The 26149-nt window shown below is 42.5% G+C and overlaps 1 protein-coding gene across 2 annotated transcripts; it reads right to left on the reverse strand.

The window, feature by feature from the left end:
• LOC108560856 (ecdysone-inducible protein E75) lies at positions 1-24995 on the reverse strand. 2 transcript variants are annotated; one of them, XM_017918569.1, is made up of 5 exons: positions 24836-24995; positions 8220-8308; positions 3855-3999; positions 2181-2422; positions 1-2107 (listed from the first exon to the last, which is right to left on the reverse strand). In XM_017918569.1, the coding sequence occupies exons 1-5, from the start codon at positions 24978-24980 to the stop codon at positions 236-238; spliced, it is 2493 nt and encodes an 830-aa protein (XP_017774058.1). In that variant the 5' UTR covers positions 24981-24995; the 3' UTR covers positions 1-235. The 2 variants fall into 2 exon arrangements, with proteins under 2 accessions (XP_017774058.1, XP_017774057.1); XM_017918568.1 differs by lacking the exons at positions 3855-3999; positions 8220-8308; positions 24836-24995 and adding an exon at positions 2526-2867.
• Between the last annotated feature and the right edge of the window lie 1154 nt (positions 24996-26149).

The raw sequence follows: 26149 nt of genomic DNA on the forward strand, positions 1-26149 counted from the left end.
TTTTTGTTTTGTTTTTGTAGCACTGATCACTTGCAAAAAAAAAAAAAATAATCCGATTTTTTGTGGGGGTTTGAGGGGGAAGGTCGGAGGTTGCGAAAACTTTGACGAAGTTGATGCTCTTCGTCGAATGTCCGTTTTTTCGTGCATCTTCCACCTTTTACTTTGTACTCGTTTTTGTTTGTTTGTTGTTGTTGTTTTTTTTTGTTGTTTTGTTTTGTTATATATATATATGTATTTACACTTCTAATGTGACCACTTTTAGGGGGCGCGGGGACGGTGACGGTGACTTTTTGGAGAGGTTCAACGGCTGCTGCGAGTCGGCGATGTCGACCTGCAGTTCCATCAGCTTCGGTAACGACGATGTCGTCGTCGTCGTGAGAAGTGTGGACGTCGGGGAGGTGGCGGGTGATCTGGCCGGAGACGTGGAGTGCGGCGACTGCAGGTATATCCGTGAGAAGTCCGGCTGCGGCGGAGGCGGCGTGTGACTCGTGCTCAGGAGATGCGATTGGCGGGAGGTGGTGGTGATGACGCTGGTCGCCCAAGCGGGCTGCAGAAGACTTCCTGCTGCTGCTGCATGGTGACTGCTCTTGTAGGGACACGCCGTTGGGGCTGCGGAGACGTGCGGCGAACTCTCGTTCCTCATGATGTAGTTGTGGATGATGTCGGTGCGTTTCATCTGCTCCGCCGTCATCCTGGGACCCTCCATCAGCGATTTGGCGAGCGTCGAATGCGTGCTCGACAGCGTCGACTGTGGCGGCGCCGTCAGTTGCATGTGCAGCTGAGATTGTTGCTGCTGCTGCGGCTGCGGCGACAGCACGATCATCGGTTCCGCTTCCGCCGAATCCTTGTTGTTGCGGAGGGCGCGGAACTTCTTATGCGGTTTGTAGGCCTCGTCCATCAGAGAGTTGGTGTCGTACAGCGGAGGCGCTTGCAGAACGCGCTTCAGCACCGGCATATCTTCGACGATGTGGTGATCCTCGACGGAGGAGCGCGGGCTCGAGCACAGAGACGTCGGCGCACTGACTTTGTCGATCTTCTCCGTGCCGGACTCGATGCCGGAATCGCTCGGCGAGTCCAGCTTCCTGAAGCGCGGATGAGAGTTCGTCGGCCTCGACACCGGGGTGATCGTGAGACCGTTGTGGATGAGATGCGAGGTCGCGGCGAGCTCATCGTCACCGGACGACGTCGAGCCGGAGTTGGCCCTGTGTCTGTGCGGGCACATGCCTCCTTGCAGAGTGGCCGCAAGAAGCGGAGCGTTGTTCACGTTCGGGCTGACGTTGTGATGAAGGTGATGATGATGATGATGATGATGGTGGTAATCGCTCATCGCTGTCATCTCACCGGAGCACATCGATTCCGTGCTCGAGACCGATCCAAGCGGACTCTTCGCCTCGTCCATCGTGACATCTGATGATGATGACCACGACGAAGCGGCCGGACTCTTGCTGCTGCTCTCCTCTTCCCCGGGCGAACTCCACGACTGTTGCTGCTGTTGCTGTTGCTGCATCATCTGCTGTTGCTCGGTCATCTTGAACGCCAACAGCTTCTCAGAGTGCAACGTGTTCAGCGTGCGCAGATCCGGCACCTTCTTCATCAGCTCGTGCACGATGTCCGGTTGTCCGGGATGATTCTGCGCGACGACCATCTGCAGGGCGTGCTTCAGCTTCCCGTGCATCTTCTCGATGAGCTCGGTGTTCCTCAGTCCCGGTCTATCGGCGGCGATGACGACCACCGAGCAGAAGAGGCCGACCTCGGCGTCGGACAAACACAGCGCGTTCATTCGCTCCGCGAAATCGAACATCGAGTCCATGAGGAAGCGCGCGTTCGAACTGTTGTGGATCGAGTCACGTTTCAACACTTGTCCATTCAAACAGATCATGCTCGCCGTCTGCGAGTCGAACATGCACGCCAGACGGACGAGCAGCACTTCAAAAACACCGGCCTTCAGGAGCGTCACCTGATCGTCCTGGGCGAGCAGCGAGAAACCGGGAATCCTCTTCGCGAACTCGACGACACCTCGGATCGCAGGTGAGAAGCGCTTCGAGAAGTCCTGCAGCAGCTCCTGCTGACCGGTCAACGGTTGCGGGTTTGGATTCAAAGGACACGCCTGCAGATACGCAAAGAAAGAAAAAGACGAAAATTAGCAACGAAATTCTCGCAATTCTTCGCAATCGACTTACCAGAGTCGGCGGACAGGCTGTGTAGGAGGGCTGCTCACGGGCACGAGTGAGCATCGGTTCGACTTTATCCCTGGTGTAATCGCAGGTGTCGATGTGCGCCCTGATGATCGTCGAGAGCAACCTCTGATCATCCTCCAACTCCGCGGAGATGGCCTTCTCGAGAGATCTGGAGTTGGAACTTTGTTGCATCGCTGCCAAGATGCGAGCCTTCTCCCTCTTCGGCACCCTTCCGAATCTCACGGCTGTAACAAAAACGAAAATTCGAAATTTAAAAAACTTTGTCACAAACAACAAAAATAATTTTTTTTTGAAAACTTTTGAAATTTGAAAGTGTGAACAACGTACGTGCGTTATGGTATTTGACAACTCCGTTGAGGATGCCCTTCAGTATGGGTAATTCTTCACCCATTTTTGCGCGCACAATTGTAAACTTTCACCTCTCGCATTTGCAAACTAACTAACTAAACTATCAACTACTTCTCTCTCTCTCTCTTTCAGTACGTGTACAATGATAACGATAGCAGGAGAAAAAGAAGATAGGAGGAGAGCGAGTGGATCAGCGGAGAGAGCGAGCGTGTGTAGTGTGTATATGTGCGGATGGAGAACGTTAAGAACAAAGTCGGGCTGCGAAGCTCACGACCTAGCATTCCCGACTGTAGTGGCGCGAACGACAAACGCGCGCCGCGACTTCCACGGTCACGAGAGATCCCCCCCACCCCAATTCCGAGAGTCCCCTCCCATTTCCGAACCGAAAACCTTCCCCACCAAACACCCTTGAACTTGACGCTTAGCGCCGCCGTCCGCACACACAGATATATATGGATGAAGAAAGAGGACGTTCACAAAAAAAGAGAAGAACGCGAATAAAAATAACAATTAAATGAATAAATTTAATTAAGAGTAGGCGGCCTCAAAACAAAAACAATTTAAAGTATATAAATCACGACTACTTGATAATGAATTGATTAAGTAATGAAAAACAAAAGAGAATTGTAATAATTTGCGAAGGGTTGAACCATCGATTTTGCTCACGGGCGAAATTGACCTGCGGGGGTGTTGACCCAAAAGGCGCGCGTCCGAAAGTTCGCGGCGCAGGCGTCGGTCGCGCAGTGAGTTTAGCGTCGCGACGCCAGGCGGCGACACGCGCGATCCGCGGAGCGAGCGCGCGCGCGTTCAACGACCCCGAGAAAGGAAGAAAAAAAAAAAGCGATCGAGTAGGCGAAGAGCGCGCGCGCGCGCGCAATTTCACTTTACGAATTACGAAACTTTCGAAACTTTCTTCATTGGTGATGGTTGCAACAACAACAACAACGATCGAGAGAACTTTCTTTTCTCTCTCTCTCTCTCTCTCACCTTAAAAAAGTAAAAGTGATGATGATCGTTGTTTCTTACAAATTTATTTCTTGTTGTTGATTTCTTATGTTGCGCGTAAGTGAGAGAGAGAGAGAAAGAGATAGAAAGAGTAGTCGAGAGTCCGACCTCTCCTCGTGGCTTGCGTAAAAAGCTGGGGAATGTGGGACAACGAACGCGCGGGTTCAAAACAGCGGCCGACCTCAACACGGTTTTCGCTTCGGACTTACGCAACTTTTGCAAACTTTCGAATGTATAAATCTATATAAATCTCTCTGTACATGTAATATTCTCTAATTTAATTTACTAATTGAAAGTACTCACCATCTCTGCTCATTCCAACGGCGATGCACTTCTTCAGCCTGCAATATTGGCAACGGTTCCTGTTGATGCGCAGGATCGCGCACTGCTGATTCTTGGTGCACGGACGGTACTGAATCTTCTGCTGGATGCTGCGTCTGAAGAAGCCCTGCGAAGGACAAGAACAACACTCGTTTTGAACGCAATCGTCACTATCACTGTCAGGGGAGATCGTCAGAGTCTGCTGCTGCTCCTCCTGATTACACCTCAACACTGCCATCATTTTTTTATCAATTATCAGTTTCAATTATCAACAATTATATAATTTAGCGAAAAATTTGCACTCAATCAAATCGCGTAATCCATGTTTGTCTTGTCGTTGTTTCAATGCGCACACTACAGAACTGAACTAAAAACACACTGTTATGTAGTAGTTGTAGAGCAGCTGTACAAGTACGTTTATATATACTGTAGTTGTAGTAGTGTTCGTTCTAGCAATAGAAGCTACAAAGTGGAGCAACTACGACGACGGCGGCAATATAGTAATAGCGGCAGCGGTAGTAGTAGCAGCACACACACGTCTACTCGATTTGATATCCAAGAGAACACTGAACCTACCCAGCCGAGTTCACCAGCAGTTCGCCAGCTGACCCAGTTCTCGGTTGTTCACCCGCCGAAGTGCTGCCTCCTCGCGAGGCCAGTTCACTCCGTGAAAGTGAGAGTTTCTCTCCCACTCGACGGAACCCCAATTTCATTTCAAAATCATCGAGAGAATATATAATAATAATTATTATTATTACGACGATCGTTATTATTATTATTACGATGATTCCAACTAACAACAAACAATGAGAGAAAAAAGAGAAGAAGGCGGCGGCGACTCTCTAAATAGGTCAATATTCGAGCAACCCTTGGATCATAACAGACGCGAGTTCATCGACCCACGCACGCAAATATGTGTTTCCATGAAAATTGTATGAAATACAATAATAAAAGCGAAGCAAAGTCAAAGACCTCTCGCTCGTTGTTTGTTGTTTCGTTGACCCACTTTTAGGTCATTTTTAAACTATTTTTTTTGTTGTTGTTGTTGATGTTTTTTATTTTTGCTAATCAAAGATATATGACCCAAAATAGACAATTCAGTGAGTCGTAATACTCGAAGAGGTGAATGAACCCTTCGAAGGGCGCCTATGATAATGATGTTTATGAAGAGGAGAAGAAGGAGGAGGAGGATTGAGGTGGTCAGTGGCGGTGAGGAGAGGAGCTGGGAGGTTTTAGCGCGCGCAGGGCAATAAAACTGCACTCCGAGGCACCCACATTCTAAGGTCAGTGAGGTACGACGAACCCAGTGGATCTCGGTCAAAATAGTCGCACAACGGAGGAGTCGGAAGAGGCGCGAATCCCGAAATATATATATAAGATAATGAAAAGAAAAAAGAAAGAGTCCTAACAATCATCAAAAGGGAAGATAAAACAAATGATCTCTCCAAAAAAAAAAAAGAATGCACAGACTACTGCGGTACAGCAATATTGTATATATGCATTTCGCTTTTGTTTTTCAATAAGATAGTCTAGTAGTCTGAGGTCATCGGCCGCAAATGTAGGTTGTCGTACTCTCGTTATGTGTGTGTGTGTGTGTGTGTGTGTGGAGAGTAGGGGAGTTCGCGAGTTATGTGAGCGCAAGCGTTGTTAACTTCGGGTTCATTGTCCGTTACTATACATTCCCGTATTACAAAGTTCACTATTTAGGACAATTGGCCTGAATATTTTTATCTCTCGAACTACTACTACCATTACACAAACAGACCCAATTACCACCACCACCACATCGCCGCAATCTCCTTCCTTCACAGCACACTACTTATTATTTATTTATTTTTAACAGAAACAACATTATATTAGAAAAAAACGAATTTAGGTTAATTTAAATTTCGGTTGTGTAACAATTAACAAAGCAAATTTGTCAAAGTGAACAAAAACGAATTATCGAAAACGTAATTAGTAACTGTTGTTGTTAGTTCTCGGTGATTCCTTCAGTTCAATGACTCGGAAAAGTCAAAGGGTTATCAAAGAGAAAGAGTTAAAAAAAATTACAAACAAATAATTTGATCGAGTTGGTAAAAAAAAAGAGAAACAACAAACAAGGCTATAAAAATTCGTTCATTCACTAATTATCGAAAAAAACGTTATCAATGAAGAACTACGATAATGAAGAACTAATAGTGAACTGAGTAATTCAGAAGTTATTTTTGTTGCGAGTTATAAATAAAATGATTATGAAATTAAAGAATAACTAAATTTCGAAAATAGAGGTTTTTTTTTTGTTTGTTTGTAAAAGCGAAAATGAGGTTCGGGTCAACAGCTTTCGGGTAGAACGAAAATAAAACTCAACGTTTCCATCTGAATATAATAATTTTAGAGTTCACTGCTTGTCCGAGATTCGGACAATTGATGGACAATGCGAATAATAAATGAGTGAGTGAGGGCGGGTCAACGAACCAGAAGAAGTTTATTAAGATTTGACTGCAAACTAAATTGAATGCATTTTCGAAATGAACTCCTATGCGCACGGTGTCAATCACCCTTCGAGGAACGTTCTAGAAGACGCTGACTCAACAACGAACGAACGACACACAAACACAAAGGAAAGGAAGAACGGAATAGTGGAAGAAGAAACGAGGATTGAATGAACTCTGCGCGTTATCATGCATTCGCAGGTGCTGCAATTTTTCTTTTTTTTCTTTTATTGTAAATTATTTATAGCCATTGTTTTTTATCTTCGCTTGTTTGTTTAGATTTCTTGTTTGAATCGAAGGTGGCTGTGTGGTAGCTGTTGCGATGGCGACGGTGGTGATGGTGGTGGTGGTGCAGGAGCAACGTGCTTGCTGCGATTTGCATAAATATCGCGGGTTTTTGAATGATGTGCATTTCCGCAACACACGCTATAGTTAGAAGTGCAGTAACCGCAAGATCCCGTTAAGTAAGCACTGCCGGATTCCGAGCGACGGCGCTGTCGTCGCTCAGGTCGTTCACCGGCGTCGCCGCCGGCTCGCGCCGTCCGCTCGCAGCGCCACCTCGCGCAACGCGCCCGCAACCTCAGAGTCCACTGAACTCGGGGACTTCCCCTCGAACCGCGAAAATCCCCACCACCACCACCATCCATCCACGGCTGAAGCGATTTCGTCAATCCCTTTTACATTGTGGACACCCCCAATAATGGGTGACCCAATTCCTATGGTTCGACCCAGATCGCACGCAAAAAGGGGTTCAAAGATTTGCGGCGCAATAGCAAAAAAAAAGGAAGTAAACAGCAAACAAAAAAAAAGAAAAAAAAAAGGGTAGGAAATGGTTGAAGAAATTTCAGGTATATAAAGTAAACCATCTGCTTTCGCAAATAAAGAAGGATTGCATCAAAATGGTTCGAACGTCGAGGAAAAAAAAAAAAAGGGGTGCGAATGAAAGTGAAAAAGCGCAGGTGGTGGATACGCACCGTCAGGTAGACGACGGACGTAAATATCCGCCCGCAAATTTAAACCCAACAACAAAGAAACTCTTACTTTTTTTTCTCTTTCTCTATTACATCATATAATATGTAATATCATTGAAATTGGTAAATATCTTAAGAAATTAATTTAAAACAAAAAAGTAAAAAAGTTGTTTTTTTTATCGCGGTAGACCATCGCATCGGACATTGACATTTACGAACAACCGACCTTCAACCTTCAATTATTTTTTTTTTTGCGCCGCAGCACACGCGCTCAGGTAAATGAGGAACAACGGACGAGAACAATTGTTTGTACGAAACTCAAGAAATTCTATATATATATTAAAAGATCAAATTTGACCGTCGAAATTTAAAAAAAAAATGAAAGCAAGGTTTTCGGAAGTTAAGAGAGAGAGAGAGAGAGAGAAAAGTCATTTCCGGGCTTTAATTCCCAAGAACGTATTTAACGAACGACCTATACAGCACACTTGATTTAATATTGAAAAAAAAAACAAATGAGAGGACGAAAACAAAAAAAAAAAGCGCGCGCGTTCTAATGTACGAATTTGAATACGACTTCCGGATTTATTTTTCGGTAAGGTGAAGGCTGCGCGAATCGAAGGTTGTTTTTAAGTTTAATTTAATTTTCGACTCGACGACTTCCTGGTTTAACTTCCATCAAGGATAAACCATTACATATTCGCGTACATTCTCATACATCTCCTACATACAAATCACTTGTATATTACGCACTCTACATTACATAATCCTACGACGAAAATATAAGTTTTTTTAATGGTGCAAATTTTTCGCTGCCGTAACATTTACTGATGGCAAATATCGAGGTGACTTCGAATCAAATCACCCTTGATTTCGGCGATTGTTTTTTTTTTTTAGGCACTTACCTTGCATCCTTCGCACGAATGAACGCCGTAATGAAATCCTGATGCTTTATCGCCGCAGACACGGCACAGCACTGTGGTTCCATCGAATTCTGCAAAAAAAGAAAGAAAATTTAATTTACTAATAGTTTACTAACTATTTGAAATAGTTATTAGTTTGTTTTTTTGTTTTTTTCTTTTAGATTGTCGTCAATTTCTAAAGTGAAATTTATAAAGATAAAAAGTAAAAGTGAATGCGGTTGAGATGAAATGAAATAAGTTTTGCTGCGTTTCGTTTGCATTGTGCGCGATTCGTAATTGTTGCGATGCGATGCGATGATCGGGAGAGAGGAGAGAGAAATGCTCGGAAGAAAGCCGGTCGGAAAGCACTTTCTCCTTCATCGCCGAGAGAATTACTTAATAGTTTTGGGTGAAAGTATACCGGCGAGTTGAGTTGAGCGCATCTCTCGCGCCGGTTGCGTAACAACTCGATTGTTTTTGTTGAAAAAAAAAAGAGAAAAAGAATGGGTACCTAGATTCAGGGTTGGTTCCCTTATGTGCGTCGAGGACGTGATGTCCGTGTACGTGGATTCCGGCGTGGGAGCGACCCCGTGATGGAGGGTGCTGCTGTCCGGCGAAAGAATCATTTTCACTTGGCAAATTGGGCGCACACACGAGTATAAATTAAATAGAATTAAATTCGCGAAATCTGTCGTTATCCTTAAATCTTATCCAATTGGAGCGGAAACACTTTTTGCGAACATAGCACTTGGTTGTTGTTGCTGTTGTTGATGGTTGTCGTTTGTAGTGTTGAGTGTATCACTTTTCGTTTGAGCAAGAACACACACGCTGAAGAAGAACCTTCCTGTGCGGAGGATCTGGTGAGAGTGAAAGTCCCGATACGAACTGGGCTCTCGAAGAGTCCGGTGTAATAGTAAATAAGGACTTTACGGACTACCTGAAGGGCGGCGGGCGATTCTCGACCGTGCCGACTGTTTTTGAGCCGTTCAACAAGTGGGGGAGCGCGCGGTGGAGGCGGCGTTGGAATGGGGGGGGGAGAGGCGCTTTTTCGCTTGTTTCACTCGCTTCGGATTCAGGGTTTTCTCTCCTCCTAAGCAGCAAAATTTTTTTTTTTTCATTCTTCGTTTCGTTTCGTTTTTTTTTTAGCAAAAGGCCCCCCCAATGCATGCATGCATGCATGCATGATACGTCGGGTTCATCGTATTTTCAAGTTGGAGGTCATCGCCAAGGCGGGGCGGTTCGAGCGGATCGAACCGCTCTCTCGCATTGGTCGTCAAGTTCGCGGAGGGCGGTCCCCCCCCCACACATCCGATGGACGACGACGCCGACGAGGACGAAGAGCAAGAAAAGCACATGGTGATGTCGTGGTGTTGGTGGTGGGGAGCGCGCGCGGATTCCGATTCCCATCGACATCGAGTCAAGTTCATTGAACGCAAACCTTGACTGAATTACCCAGACAAGCGTGCAGCGCGCGGCCAAGGACGACCTCCGATCGACACAATCCATCCTTCTTCTTCGTCGTCGTCGTCATTAAAAAATACAAAACCTCTGCGTGCCAACGCACCGAAGAGCGAGACGAAACAGCGAACGAGCGCGCGCGCGCGAGAGAGTAAAAGAGAAGGACGAGCCGAAAAATCCGGACCCGAAAAAATCCTTTCACTTGCGGCCGAAAAATGCCGGCGCCGAGGCAAAAGTGAACCGAGAGAGAGACAAGAAGGACCAACAAAACATTCGCGAAAAAAGAAAAACATAAACATTCGTATTGTTACGTTAAATCATCATCAAATTTGATTGCGATTATCATGATGATGATGAGGTTTCTTCGGGCCAGTGACCTAGCGCCGCGCGCGATCGACGCACTCCAGAGGCCACCAACACCGAAGAATCTCTCTCTCCATCCCATATGCACAATAATGCGACGACGACGATGTTGATGATGATCATGGGCAACGTCTCCGAGGTCATGCAGAGTCACTTACCCCAGAGGTACAGAAACTCGCGAAAAGTGAGACGCTCTCGACGAAGAGGAAGAGAGAAAATTTTCGCTTCTCTCTCCTCGGCAACGGCCACGGTCAGTCGGCGACCCAGGAACAACAAAAGAGCGGCGGCATTGAACTCCCCCTCGTTCACCGCCAACTCCTTCATAAACACACGCACACTCTAGATCTAATACTAATTTGTCGGCCTTGAGAAATTTGGTTTTTTTTTTTTAATAATTTACTCAAGAACAACAAACAACAACAAGAAAAAAAAACAATTCCGGGTACAAAGAACGTGTTCCACTCATCTCCTTATCCGTCGCAAACACCTATTTTCTCTCGATAATATATATTATTTTTAGAACATTTTTCCACATTCATTCATTCAACTTTTGCTTGTCCCATTTTTAGAAACGACTTCCTCCTCTCCCTATTGAATTGTTTAAATTGGGACACGATGTTTAGTGTCCCAATTTAAACAATTCTTCACGAAAACCTATTAAAACATTTGCAGTTAAGATTTAAGAAAAATTGTATTTTATCAAAATTTTCTTAATCTGTGATTGGAGGTTCTTGAACTTTTCTACTCATTAACGTTCGCTTTTGTCTAGTGTTAACATTAACACTTTGTAGATAACATATAAATTGGTAATTTGGCATAGATAAACACGTTTTTTTTTTTGCGACACACAAAAACCGTTAGGACAAATTGCAATCGTATTGTCCGAGGAAACATTTTGACCCCCCAAAAAAAAAAAAGGGAGGGAAAGCAATAAATTGTTACGTTATGTTTATATTGCCACTTTTTCGATGGACGGAAAAAGAGAAAACGGTATTATTGAATAGAAAAAACGTAATTTATTGGGGGATTATTATTGCGAGAGTTATAAAGCAATAAAATTGGGCGCGAGCGCGCGTGCGACTGGAAAAGGTTCGAGAGCATCTTCTCCCATTTTTTTTTTAACAACAAGCAGGAAATAAATCCAACACGCGTGCACTTTTCTATTTGTAATGTTTTTTTTTTATTATATTCTATTACTTCATCTTCGTGTTTATTATTACATATGCATGCGTTCGCTTCGTGAGTGAGTGTGTGTAAAGAAAGAAAGAAAGAAAGAAAGTGTAATGCGAGAGGATCGTTTCCGGATCTCCACGTTCTTTGACCTGAGGCTAGATTTTCGGTTTTATTTGAGGAAGCGCACACAGAGACACACACGTGCCTCTCTGACAACAACAAAAAAAGAAGAAAGGAATTTAGAGGGAAAAAAAACATAATAACTCGATGAGATTTGAGGGTAGAAGAAAAGGGATGAAACGATGAGGGTTTCTATCTGCAGACACTTGTGTGATGGTAATTAGACCATCTGGTCTTCCACCCAAAAGATGGTCGCAAGAATCATCCACTTCTCGTTGAAATGATAAACGCGCGCACGTTTCTGTGGCTTCCGCCTTTTGCCCCGAGGTTATTGACAACGAAAATAATGTATAGATGTTTACGTAACAATTAGAATTCGCGAATGAATTATTCAACGCGCGATCTTATATTAGTCAGTTAGATCTGGCCGGAATAAAGCAGTCGAGGAATTAATTGTTCGGCAAAAATTTAGTTTTTTTTTGAGATTCTTCGAACGACCATGAAGATATGTTCATGGTAAATAAGATCGTCATGGGGTTTCCTTGAACTTGGATGATGATGACGCGATTGAAACAATGAACCGAGCGGAGAGTTCAACACTCGCAAATGAAGAAGTAAATATGCTCGAAGGAAGAAGGAAGCAGAGAGAGAGAGAGAGAGGTCGTTGCGAGTTCTCGGAAAGTTACGGGATCGCCTCGAACGCGCGAACCTTAGAACTTCCATTGCATAACGAACTCGCGCATATCAATAACGTTTTAATTGCGAATTCTTTCGTTCACGGATGATCCAAGACCGAAACATTGACGACTTTTCAGCCGCAAATGACTTTAGGGTCGACACCAAATGAAAACCTCAATAAAAACCTGAGATCTTTCCACGAAAAAATAGAAGTTTTTAAAGCGTGAAGACGTTTAGACGCTCCTCAATGCCGTGAAATCCGCTCGGTTTTTCTGTACCCGGAACGCAACACTACTTAATACATATTTTTTTTTTTTACCTAAAACCCTACGAATTTCCGACCGAAACCTTTTGTAAACTTTTTGTTGGTGATCATTGAACCTTCGCGTCAACAATACGCATGGCTTTATGCGTTGAGGAAACGCTCAGTTAAACTCGGGTGTTATTTATGGTTTTATGAACGGCATAAATCGAAACTTCTTTTCACGTTCGATCAACACGATGATGTCGCATTTATTGACCCAAACATTCTATTTGCACACACACAACAGCAATAAACCAATAAATTTTATGGACCTGAACGCATTTTTAAACGAGAATCCAATGATGAAGACACAATAGGGGAAATACCAATTGAGTCATCGTCTTAACTCTTGAATTTGAACTTAATTCTTGTTGCGCGCTAATAACCATTACTTAATTGCATCAACAACATCATCATCAAACCAACAATTATTATTATGTTGCGGATGAAAACGTAAGTCAGTTGGCCGATTTTATTTTCGATTCGCCTTTCGGCTATATTAATCAACATCTCTCTAACTCATTCTCTTCACTTGGTTTCTAGGTAACGAAAAAAACAAACAAATTGCGTCGAAAACAATCGACTGGAGCAAACAAACAAGAAACCGTTTTGTTTTCACCCAATTTTTTTTGTTTATTGTTTCTAATTGCGTCGCAACGTTTCGATAATGTTCTTATATCCTCCTCCGTTTCTTCGTCGTCGTAGTCGACTTTGGAAAACATTTGGGATCGTTGACCGCGCGATTTATGCGCGCCGACAGTAAGAAACATGCGAATTTCCATGGAGTACTGTTACTTTTCAGCCTGATTTTTAAAAAAAAAACTCGTTATCAATAGTAAACACAAATATTCACGGTTTTAGAGCGAAGATAAGACCGGGCGGGGGGACGTTCGAATCTGGGACAGTCAACGTCCTTTTTTTTTTCTCTCTCTCTTCTACGTTTGTTGACGTCGAAGGACTTTTCGCTGTTAAAAAAAATTCGCGAAATAACAAAGTACCGTTACGTAAAGTTCGCAATACGTGTTGTTTTTTTTTACTTCTTCATATCGTTGCGTGTAATATACAATGAGATGATTATTACGTCAATATTTCAAGGTAAAACGTAACATTTTGATTGAATTATAAGTTTAATAAAGTTTCTTAGAACTGAAGTCAATTGAATAAGAAACGAAAGCGGCGCGCGTATTGTAATTAGGTAACCCAAAACGCAAAAAAGAACGAAACTAATTGTTGTTTTCTTTCATGATATTCTCTCGTTCTTGTTGTTGTTGTTCTCGCTTGAAATAATGGAGGTGAGTGAGTGTGATTTTCGGCCTCTATTATTAAATAATTTACTACTATTACTATGACTACTACTACTACTAAACTTAGAGAAGGCGATGGAGTGAGGATGAGAAAGAAACGAACGAGAGAAGAGGCGAAGAAACGCTTTAATTAATGGACTTTCGATGGCGTTTTGTTGTTTTTCGGTAGGCGAGAGTTTCGGTTCACGAGGCTGGCCAAAAAAATAACTTTCTTCTGTTTTCATCGATATATATACATAAACAAATTCACTTCATTTGTTAACAAGCTAAGTCGATTTTTTCTATAAGTAAAAGATTTGTTAACAGAAATTTTGCACTTATTAGAAAAGATTTTGTTAAAAAACCAAAAAATTAGTACGAAATTGTTGTAAATGGAAAATGTTTTGCGTAAATTTATTTAGACGATTTGGAAAAGTTTACAAACAAAAAAATATATATAACAATTCAGTCAATTTTTCTATAAGTAGATTTGAAATTTGATTTTTCTGTATTAGAAAAAAAAAAGAAGTGTTAATAGAAATTAATGAAAATTAGAAAATTTGTTAACAGACTCAAAATTAGTACGAAAATGTTAATGTAATGTAATTTTTTTTTGTAAATACTAAATCGCATTATCCATGGAAACAAAAGAGTTATCGTTTTTAGGTTTGTTTGCAATGATAACAAGTTCGCTTCATTTGTTAACAATTGAGTCAATTTTTCTATAAGTAGATTTGAAATTTGATTTTTCTGTATTAGAAAAAAAAAGAAGTGTTAATAGAAATTAATGAAAATTAGAAAATTTGTTAACAGACTCAAAATTAGTACGAAAATGTTAATGTAATGTAATTTTTTTTTGTAAATACTAAATCGCATTATCCATGGAAACAAAAGAGTTACCGTTTTTAGGTTTGTTTGCAATGATAAGAAGTTCGCTTCATTTGTTAACAATTGAGTCAATTTTGCTATAAGTAGATTTGAAATTTGATTTTTCTGTATTAGAAAAAAAAGTGTTAATAGAAATTAATGAAAATTTGTTAACAGACTCAAAATTAGTACGAAAATGTTAATGTAATGTAATTTTTTTTTCTAAATACTAAATCGCATTATCCATGGAAACAAAAGAGTTATCGTTTTTAGGTTTGTTTGCGATGATAAGAAGTTCGCTTCATTTGTTAACAATTCAGTCAATTTTGCTATAAGTAGATTTGAAATTTGATTTTTCTGTATTAGAAAAAAAAAAGTGTTAATAGAAATTAATGAAAATTAGAAAATTTGTTAACAAACTCAAAATTAGTACTAAGCAAGAAGTATTTTTTTTGTAAATACTAAATCGCATTGTCCATGGAAACAAAAGAGTTATCGTTTTTAGGTTTGTTTGCAATGATAAGAATTTCGCTTCATTTGTTAACGATTGAGTCAATTTTGCTATAAGTAGATTTGAAATTTGATTTTTTTGTATTAGAAAAAAAAAAGTGTTAATAGAAATTAATAAAAATTAGAAAATTTGTTAACAGACTCAAAATCACATTATCCATGGAAACAAAAGAGTTATCGTTTTTAGGTTTGTTTGCAATGATAAGAAGTTTGCTTCATTTGTTAACAATTGAGTCAATTTTTTCTATAAGTAGATTTGAAATTTGATTTTTCTGTATTAGAAAAAAAAAGTGGTAATAGAAATTAATGAAAATTAGAAAATTTGTTAACAAACTCAAAATTAGTACCAAACAAGAAGTTTTTTTTTGTAAATACTAAATCGCATTACCTATGGAAACAAAAGAATTATCGTTTTTAGGTTTGTTTGCAATGATAAGAAGTTCGCTTCATTTGTTAACAATTGAGTCAATTTTTCTATAAGTAGATTTGAAATTTGATTTTTCTGTATTAGAAAAAAAAAGTGTTAATAGAAATTAATGAAAATTAGAAAAATTTGTTAACAAACTCAAAATTAGTACCAAACAAGAAGTTTTTTTTTTGTAAATACTAAATCGCATTACCTATGGAAACAAAAGAGTTATCGTTTTTACGTTTGTTTGCGATGATAAGAAGTTCGCTTCATTTGTTAACAATTGAGTTAATTTTTTCTATAAGTAGATTTGAAATTTGATTTTTCTGTATTAGAAAAAAAAAGTGTTAATAGAAATTAATGAAAATTAGAAAAATTTGTTAACAAACTCAAAATTAGTACCAAACAAGAAGTATTTTTTTTGTAAATACTAAATCGCATTACCTACGGAAACAAAAGAGTTATCGTTAGTTTCTGTGATTGAATCGTCAATTCGATTACGTGTCATAATAAGATATGTCTTTGTTGGATCAAAGATTTGAATCTCTGAAAGTCTGTATCGGATTATTCACACATCTCGCGGCGCGCGCTAGATTAAGATCGCGAAGAGGACGGCGTCTGCTGCATCGTTGGATTACGATGATGTTTTGTAATGCGGTAATGATGGTTATTCTGGATTTTCGGGTTGTTCTCGTCGCACAGAAAAGAAGGAATGTTGGAAAGGAAAGAAAGGAAGGAACGAACGACATGGACGAGTTCAGTGGGTTCATCGTTCTGGAGAGGTCGATGCTTGCAGCGCACGAACAATGGCGGCTGTTGCAGATCGCGCCAGATTGCCACTGAGGTAAACGTAACGGTGCAGGAGAGTTCGACGCTCGCTCGGAACGCAATATGTTCACAGTGCATTTACCCTTTTTCCAAAGACCGACGACTCTTCAGTCCAATGACTGTTTTCACTATATATAATATACATGTTACAAGAAGTACGAAAAGATATTTTGTACCCGAAACGTTTTTGCTTTAAATCCAAGTAGTTCGTTCTTTGGGTCATTGTTTCATTTCTTTTTTGTTTTGTTTGTTCGGCGCCGCTGAGTTCACTTTCTAATTAGCGAATTTTCGGTGAATGAAAGGGGACCACGAATAGAAGAGAAGCAACAGAAATTGTTTACGTGTTCGGTCGGTGGTGGTAGTAGTAACGTAAGGCAACGTAAGGTCTGTAACCGCGAATAGGGTCAAAATCCGCGCGCGAAGAGTGACTGCCCTCATTCGATACTTACTGTACCGTATCGCACACACGATACAAATCGTAAACATTTCTATATTAATTTCGTAAAGCAATTGCTACAATTATCATCATCATCGTCAATTCGGTGGATACACAAGAGGAGAAAGTCTTTCAAAGCAAAACTGGATTAGTTGGTGAGGTCTACGAGAGCGTTTTTTTTGGGGGTCTTTCAACTTTGCTCCGTAGATCGTTGCTCCATCAGTTGCGAAGCGAGAGCGGTGCGCGCGTGCTGCAACTGGATGACCTTGCCTTCACCGAAAACACGGCGTTACGCAACGAAACCTCCTTCTCGCGCGTACAATATTGGATGCGATATTTCGAAAGAAGAGACCGTCCAGATTTATCTTCACAATCATCGTCCTCTCTTTATTATCATCAGCTAAAGCTCTAAAGTGAGGAGTAGAGAACAACCACCTCGCGCGCTCGCTCTAGGCGCGTTGCGTAATGGAGCGAACGCGTGTCTCCAGTGCCAGTAACCTCTTTGCGGGTCAATCACCTGCTCGAGCCTCTCTGCAATCGCTTCCTTTCGCTAATATTCCTATCGCGCACGCCTCATTGTAATTACCCGCGCGGTGGTGTTTGCGCGCTGCAGCGCATACACTCTCCATCTGTACGCTACGAATTTCGCAACAGTTACCACCAAAAAAAATAAATATCAATCGAAACATCAAAACCCAGTTGTCCCATAAATCTGACCCACTAAATGACACAAGCGCAACCGAACTTCATTATTTCCGTTTACGCAATTCGCCGCGAAATCTGGAGCACAGATTCTAATTCGAATTTCGCTTCTAAAAGTAAACCTCAAACGAAACGTCTCAACCTTAATCTCAACCGAATTTGCAATGAACTGATTGCGGAAATCAATTAGAATTAGTCAAACATATCAAATTTTTTTAAAGTGTTTGCAAAGGTCAACAAATAGATGTAACCTTAAGCAATTACCATTGAGTTTTTTGTTTGTTGTAAAACCAAGGTGTTGTTGGGAGATTCAATGCAAATTTTTTTATTAATTCTAATACGATTTTTTTTTTGTTTGCAGCTAATTTGTAATTCTTAACCTTTACTCGAGGATTTAATTGCAGCGAAATTTGGGTAGCCTTTGGAATTTTATATTTCAACTTTTTGTTTTTTTTTAATTGGAGGATTTCCTGCTCGTTAATAATAATAATCATAATAATAATTCAGGCTAAATGGGTAGGTAACCTTAAGGTTGCCATGGCTACAGCGTACGAAACGAGAGAGAGAGAGAGAGCGAGCGCCTGTTGCTAAGCCTTCGAGATCGCGAGGCGAGGAGATGCCATAAGATCCAAGGATGCGTTGAGTTTGAGTTGATGAACCTCGATGACCTTATTCAAAATGTAGACTGCACTCCTCGCAAATCGGGTAACGACGACGAGAGTTTCGCAACGCGTTCGGTACCACACAAAAAAATCAACGAAAAATTACATGAAGAAAAAAACAAATAGACAAATTTGTTAATTTGCAAAAATATTTGAAAATCTAGTGTGTGCGTATGATTTAGTTTAGATATTCAAGTGTTTCTCGATTGCTGGTTCGTTGGCACCTTCGGAGGAGCCAAAGGCGGCCGAAGACCTTACGACGGAGGGTATTGCCTCGGGTCATTGGTTCCTCAACTGGCAACGAGCAATCACGTATGGCACATGAACAACAACAACAACAACGTATAATTAAACGCGCGCAAAAGCGGAAATTAAATCTAGTCATATTAGACAATATTAATGTTTTTTTGAAATATTAGCGCCTCTCGCGGAACGCGCTCCAAACTAACGAGAGACGTCAATGCAATTCATCTGTTTTTTATTTGACGTAATGTATTCGTTTTTGGGTGAAGAGCTGTAATAGTTGAAAGTGCTTTCCGAAATTTCGCTTTTTATTAGCATAATTTAATAATGGTCTTCGGCGGCGCGCAATTAATAACACCTCTGCGATCTGTGTCGGTCTCCGAAGCGTGGAGCTGAAGAAGTCAAGAGAGATGTGCAGCAGCAGCAGCAGAGAGAAGAAAGTGCTTCTTCGCGGCTGGAGAGGTGCGCGCCACCTGTCGACTGCACGCTGCGATCGCGAGTTACGTTCCGGCGGTTATAGATGGCGCGCCGATCGCGTTTCGAGCTGGAGGAGGAGGATTTCAGTGTCAGGGTCGACGGGCACGTGCGGAAAGTGCGAACCGAAAATTTGGAGTTGGCCAAAATGGAAAAGGGGTTCGCGATTCATGCATTTTCGTTGATTTTTATGTTTTTTTTTGTTTTCTGACCTGGTGGCGTTATGGTGATGATGGGGTTGCTCTTACTGCTCGCCGGCTCCATCGTCGGATGCTCGGATGGGTCTGCAGCTGCCGAAGGAGTCTTCAGGTTTGCAGAGTCGTCGAGGGTGTTGTGCGCGACCGGCGTAGGGAAAAGGTTTGGACTGAGGTTCGAGTTGATGGACTCCCCCAGTCTAGGGGGCGGGGGTGCAGACGGTGGTGGCGAGGGCGAACGGCCGTGGGCGTCTGGAGGGCGCAGACGCCGGCCGCCACCTGTGGATTGGGCGGCAAAATGTGCGAGCGCCCCACGTGCCGGAGGAGGCGACGACGACGTCGATGATGACTGACAGCAGCATCGTTGACGTTTCACCCCACCACCGCCATCATCACCATTGCTACCACCCCAAGAGGTTAACAACCTCGGAAAACTTCATCCCCCCGGTAAGTAAGTGATCACGTGTGAAGAAGGGGACGTCGGTGCGTCATCGTACGCGCGTTCGTCGGCCCCAATTCGGCCGTCTATTTTTCGCACGTTGCGTAAGACCCGCAGGTGCATTTCAATGCACGCACGCAGCGCTCTCTTGCATACAATTTTTTTTTTGTTTATTATTATTATTTTGCCGTGCGAATAACCGAGGGGAGCGCGCAAAAGGCGACGGCGGCGGCGGCGGCGAAACGCACACGATACACAAGCAAAGAGCGCGCGGGTCGTTGACCAAACCCATGAAAGTGGGCCGCGCGCGGCTCTGATGAATTTCGCGAAACCTTCGCATTACGAATGCACAAAGCGCCAATTGCCACACAACGCTTGAAAAAATAAAACTTTCTCAGTGTGCTGTGTATATATGACTCAAAAGACGAACGATCAGTATTGGCATTCGTCAACACTAAATTCCCTGCATCATATCAGATTAGACATGTAATTGTTGTTGTTCAGCAAAAACAAATTATGTTGGTAATAATCGTTTAGGGTGAAAACCTAGTCGAATTAACAATCGCGATTTCGTAACGTCACATTCTCTCTCTCGACTCTTTCCCAGTTGCACAAAGACATATTACACAATTAGACGCGCGTTTGCAGCCGAAATATATTTTCTACGAGATCTTTGAAATGTGAGTAAAATTAATTATCGCCAAAAAAAAAAAATAATGTCAATTTCCATTGAGCATTGTCACGAGCCAATGACCGCAGACTTTCTTCGTGTACGTCAAAAATAATGTCATGATTCTTCCTCGATATTAGCTTTCAAGATTCGTGGTTTGTTGTGGTAGTAAACGCGTTAGTAACAATAAATCCACGTTCTTCAGGTGTGTATCGCTCCATGTTTTGTTGACAACTAATTCACAATATATCAACATCGTAAATGTCAAAGCACGGTGACGTTTGGCGCCATCTTCAAAAAAATGGCAGCCAATTCAAATTATGACATTACTTTTGCGCCACCTTGTACATATTGTAACAACGAAATTGGGACGTATCGATTTCCATAACGATTCGAACTGTGCGGGGATTTTCCTATGTTACCTAACATTTTTTTTTCTTTTTTTGAATGACAATTAAATAATAATGATAATGTATAATTAGTTGCTGCGCGCAATATTGACAAAACAAAAACGTTACGTCACGTTACGTAGCGAAACGTGTGCGCAATTTACCGTTCTACCAAGCAACCTATGTGAACGCCGGGTAACTGCATAAGCAAGCAGCTGGTGCAACAATCGCCTTTGCATTCGTGCAAAAATTAAAAATAGGATTCTTTTATGATAATCATAAGTTTCCACTTAATTCTTTTCGTTTCAAGTTGGTGTTCGTTTTTGCGATTTTATTGTTAAGTTAAACTAATTGCTAATTGCACAATTGTAATTGTGATTTATATTTTTTTTTGGTTGCAGATTTGATGGATTGTAATGATGTTGATGATGATGGGGCGAGTGCATTTATGCAAAATGGCTGCTGCAGCAGTGGAGTTGGGTCGGGTGTAGTGTAGAATCTCTAGAATGTAGTCGAGTCTCGGGAGTCTTGACCGCGATGGCGGCCGTCGACCCAATGATTATCTGGGCCGAACTCTCGATTGTGCATTACGCAAATCCCAGGGCCGCATTAAGCAAACGATCTCGAACGTTCCAACGGCAGCAGCAGCAGCAGCAAGCAACGAAGGCGGCGGTGGCAGCAACAGCAGGATGGTGTAAGATGAAGGGAGAAGAAAGATGATCATGCTGATGATGATGATGAGAAGAAGTTGCTGGATGATAATTTTGAGGTTTGCGATTGAGGGCATGCAGAGCAGAGCAGAGCAGGGAAGGAATAAGGTATATAAATAGATGAGAGGCGGGCGTCGGGGCGCGCGCGTCGCGAAGAGGGTGGCGGTGTGAGGTCGGTAGGTTATTCACCTAAACTGTGAGCGAGGTCGCGCCGATCTGGGTCACTCGCCTCGCATATAACTATTTCGTTATGCAACAATAATTACACATACACACGTACGCCAAACGCTCATTCGAAAACAATATATTTATATATACGTATAGAATAGTTACATAGATGAATTGATAGACGGATAGTTTTTTTCGCAAAGCTTCCACGTGAAGTGAAGTTTGCACACATTCATATTTATAAACGACTGATTTTTTTTGTTAGTCTACTTCTTCTTGCCCATCATCATCGCATTTTATGGACGTGCGGAATCTGAGTTTAGCAGCGGCAGGAGGAGGAGAAGGAGGAGGACATGCAGGTTACGAGAGTGTAATGCACTTCGCTTCGACCCGACCGGGTCATCAAGTGCATCGTCCTTCCGCAGCAGCAGCATGTGAGTGTGATCCTGCTGTTGGTCTCTCTTTCGGAGGGAAGGAAGGTAGGTAGGTTGTTGGTCGTTCGTTCGTTTGAGCGCGGTGTTAGTGCCTCCACGGCTTACGGTAGTTTGCGTGGGAAAACTGAATGAAGCCCATTTCAGCGGCGCGATTTTATTTGCAAACACTCGCACACCACATCCTCTACGTACGAAATTCCTGCTGAAGGCAACATTTTACTGCTCCCCCCCCCTCGCGCACGCTCATCCCCCTGATCCGCAACAGAGGCCGTCAAACCCAAATGAACCCGACGGTTTTTTCTCCCTCTTTCGAATCGGGACATAAAAAATATATATACACATTTTACAAACGCCCACAATCATCATCTGCAGAAGGTTATGCGCGCACATGAACACACACATTTCAAAGAGCAACAACAATTGTTGCCCACATTTTCTATTATTAGCATTGCTTAAGGATTTCCATGCGCAATTTCTTCACGATGATAATTTTTGTGTGTTTTGATGTGAAAGTTATTTCAATGCAAATGTTATTTAGTTTTTAAAACTTGATTGATAGCGTAAAACGTATAAATCGATGCGTGCATGCAGAAGACTTTCTTTCGTTGCGCAATTGTGTGCATCGTCGAAGATGCAAGAGTGGTAGTAGTAGTAGTAGTAAGGAGGTGTCGTAATGATCTCGATTGCGGCGAGAAATGCAGTCGGACTGGTGGAAAGTAAGAGTTTTTCTTTGGTCGCGCGCTCGTCTGCCGATCGGATTTCGGTGTCGGTCAGAAGGAGGACAAACGCTCTCTTCTTTCTCTTCACTTTCCCATTATCATCATCATCATCGTCGTCTTCGTCACGCACTCTCTACGCTTTCACTATCGTCCGAAAGAAAACACTTTCTTCGGTGCTACGCTCACAATGTTTTCGATGATGATGATGATGTGTGGTGGAGGTGCAGGGTGAAATGCCCTTGATGATGATTTTTTTTATTTTTCGCGTGTGTGTAGTTATGTGGGACAAGTGGATAGGCGATGTATTGTGTGTGTGGTCTCTCGTCGGGTGCTCGGTGGGTCCTTGTCTGTGGCATGTGTAGATGCGAGCAGGGGAAACCAGGTCACGGGTCCCCTCAGTCGAGGCTAGTTCGTTGCACTCGTTGCCTCTCGGGGTCGTCGAGTCCGACGAAGCCTCGTCGACCGGTTCGCGAACGATCCGCAATCGAGGTCAATCGGCACCCTCAGCGAGGCTAGGCCATTGCCTCTCTCGGTTGTTTTTGAGGCCGAAGGCTCATTTCACCTCGAGAGTTTCACTCACTCTCGATGAACGCTCTCCTCTCTCTTTCACTCGCACGCACACATCATCATTCCATCGAACTCCTCTTGTACACACATACATCTCTCCCGCTCTAATCTCAGCCCGTAATCCAATGTCAGTTTTATCTATTTATACATTGAAGTTACTTCACTATTTTTTTTTTTGTTTGTTTCTCACATATAGATGTATCTTATATACGTGCTCGATCACCAATTCTAGATGGGTCCCGGAAGGAACCATTTAAGATTCTCAACTCCAATCCTACCAACGTTAACGTTTCGAAAGAAAGCAAGAGTATTACTTACTAACGCGCCTCTAATAGTTAGCATTCATCATACGAAAGAAAGAAAATTTGATGACATCTCTTATTTGCCAATTGGAAGTTGCAATCGTTTGTTTGTTTCTCTACGAATTCATTTTATCATTTCTAAGTTGGCAATTGTTAACCCATCGTGGGTTGCTTAACTTTTTCATTCGAATCGACTTGCAATTTTACAGTGAATCGCGGTTTCTAATGTATGCGGACGCACGTCGACCATTTTCACTTTTCGTTTGTTTGCTGTAGTTGTTGTTCTTTTCGGTTTTTTATTTATTTATTTATTTGCGACAGCGAGCAATTTCGCACGCGTAGAGAAAGTCCCAGCGCGTTCGTTCGCTCCGAAAAGAGGTGCAAGTGTTGTGTATATTATGTACAGTGGAGAGAGGAGAAGTGTCGGTTTCACTTTTTCGCTTGCGTTTTGTAAAATAAGAATTTTTAGGCAAGCCATGATGTAACGGGTTGATAAGAGGTTGTTGGACCCTCTTGTTATCGCGTTATATTAATAATAAGGATTTGATAAGGAGTATTTTTATTTTTTATTTTTCTTATATATATTTTGGAGGAGATCGCGAATAAAATCTTGCGTGGATCCGAGATAGATGATGATGATGATGATGGTGTGTAAGAAGGAAGGAGTGAGAGATAATGTTTTATGGAGAGTGCGATTGCGATAATGAGGTATGTGCATAAAACGCGAGTGGAGTCCGGGGACGGGCAGGTAACCTATTTAGCGGTCGGCGAGCGTTGAACTCTCGAGGTTGTTTGGTGGGGAGGCGGCGAAGGCATGGCGATCTTAACAACCATTGGCGCAACCTAGGCATGTGTGTGAGTGTGTGCTGTTTTCGCACAACTTCGTACACACTAACATCTACATATGTGCATGAATAACTTATAGATGTGTGTTGTGTGTGTGTGTGAGAGCGCTCAACCTCCATTTAATTTCATCTTGCCCCAGATTCAGGCAGCTTGGCCGGCGCACACACGAACCGGGTGAACGAACTAGCCTCGCGACGGGCGGCCGCTGACCTCGTTCGGATCCGCGAGGGACCCGGGCCCCGTGCACCCGACGCGAGAACGCAATCCTCTGACACGGATCTTTAAACCTCATGCTCTCACTCGCTCACTCGCTCGCTTTATGAAGAATCAAGAGAGAGTGTGACAGAGAGAGAGAGATAGAGAGACACCGATGGAAATGGAGGTGGCTGTGGTAGAAGGCCGAGGTGCAATGAACTAGCCTCCACCTGGGTACGCGCCGCCCTAGATCCGACCCGTTCGCACGAAAGTGAAAACCGTCGCCCCCTGCTGCGAGACTTTCACGCGGATCCGCGCTACAGATGACGATGATGATGATCATGATGTTAAAAGTATGTATTATGTTTTAAATTAAAAAAAAAGAATTGCTAACGCGAACGACTAGATCTATTCCCGAGACCTGACCTGGGTCAAAAGCGTGCAAAAAAAAAATCCAGCTCTTGTCGATCAATTACCTGCCAAAACTCGTCCGAGAAGATTCTCGCTGTTGTCCTGCGGCGGCGGCGTTCCCTGCAGCAGGTTCTCCCCGGCCGTTTCCTCCATGGGTCCTCCGCTGGTGGCCGTCGCGCACGCCGTCTCTCTGTACTCGTTCACAGTCATGTCCTTTTATTTGATTGCAGTTGACGATGTTCACGTCGATGATCAATAACAAATAACAACAAAGGCCGCACTTCTTGTAGTCGTCAAACGTCTTCGCAGCACATGATGATAACAACAACAATAACAGTAACGACGATGCCGACCGAGGATGCCTCGCAGAAGGCAAAAACGACAATAAAAGTAGAAGTAGTTTGCGGAGTGAGAAGAGAAACGAAACGAAAAGGAAAAGTTTTCGGACTCTGCGTGTGGTAGTAGTAGTAGGTATAGTTAATGGTCTTGCAGCGCCGAACGGGAGAGACTCGATCGGTTATGCGAGCGTGGAGCGAGCGAGCCAGAGAGCACAAACACACACGATGTGCGATACAACTTCGCGCAGCGAGAGTGTTTGAGTGAGTGCTTGTGTACAGCCTGACCCACTAACTCAGTTCCTTCGCGGGTCAGCGCACTCGCATATACCTACTACCTACCTGGGGCTCTGATATATCCTCGACGGTTGGATATGAATCGAACAGAGATGGACGGATACGCAGAGTGCGAGAGAGACTCTCGGAACTTTCGCTTTTTTCTTGTACAAAAATTCTTCTAGTTCGGATGGATGGAAAGACCCATCATGGACCGCTTTCACTCTCTTTCTCCTCTGTTCCACACGACGAACTTCTCTTTCTCTAAAGAAATTTCACTTTTCTTCTGCATTGTTGTGTTTTTGCCTCCTCCTCCTTCTTCTTCGCTTTTAATTGCCACCGCGAATCATTATATAAAGCAATTTCACTATTCAAACTTCACACCGTTACATGATTATTAACACCCATTTCCATTACAACAATTAGTAATACCAACTATTACGTTATCTATTGCTTCTACAGCAAGATGTTTCCTAAAAGAGAATTAACTCGTACAGAATTGTGCAACTTGTGATAAGTTGTCCAAGGATGTCTATTGCAACGTCTTAAAGACGAACATAATAACTCTTCAACATTTTTTTGTTGTTTCCATAAAATTAATTTCAGTGTGTCTTCAAAATGTAAAGTTGACTTAATTCCGGTCACACGCATCGTAATAATAATAATAATAATAATCAAACAAGCTACAGTTACGTTCATTTGTTTCATTCGCGCCGTGTAATTGAACTTCACTTTTGTTGTTTTTTTTTGAACGAAACAAAAGCTGCG

Source organism: Nicrophorus vespilloides, unplaced genomic scaffold, assembly GCF_001412225.1.
Source record: "Nicrophorus vespilloides isolate i.1.1-1 unplaced genomic scaffold, Nicve_v1.0, whole genome shotgun sequence".
NCBI classification, from domain to species: Eukaryota; Metazoa; Arthropoda; class Insecta; order Coleoptera; family Silphidae; genus Nicrophorus; species Nicrophorus vespilloides.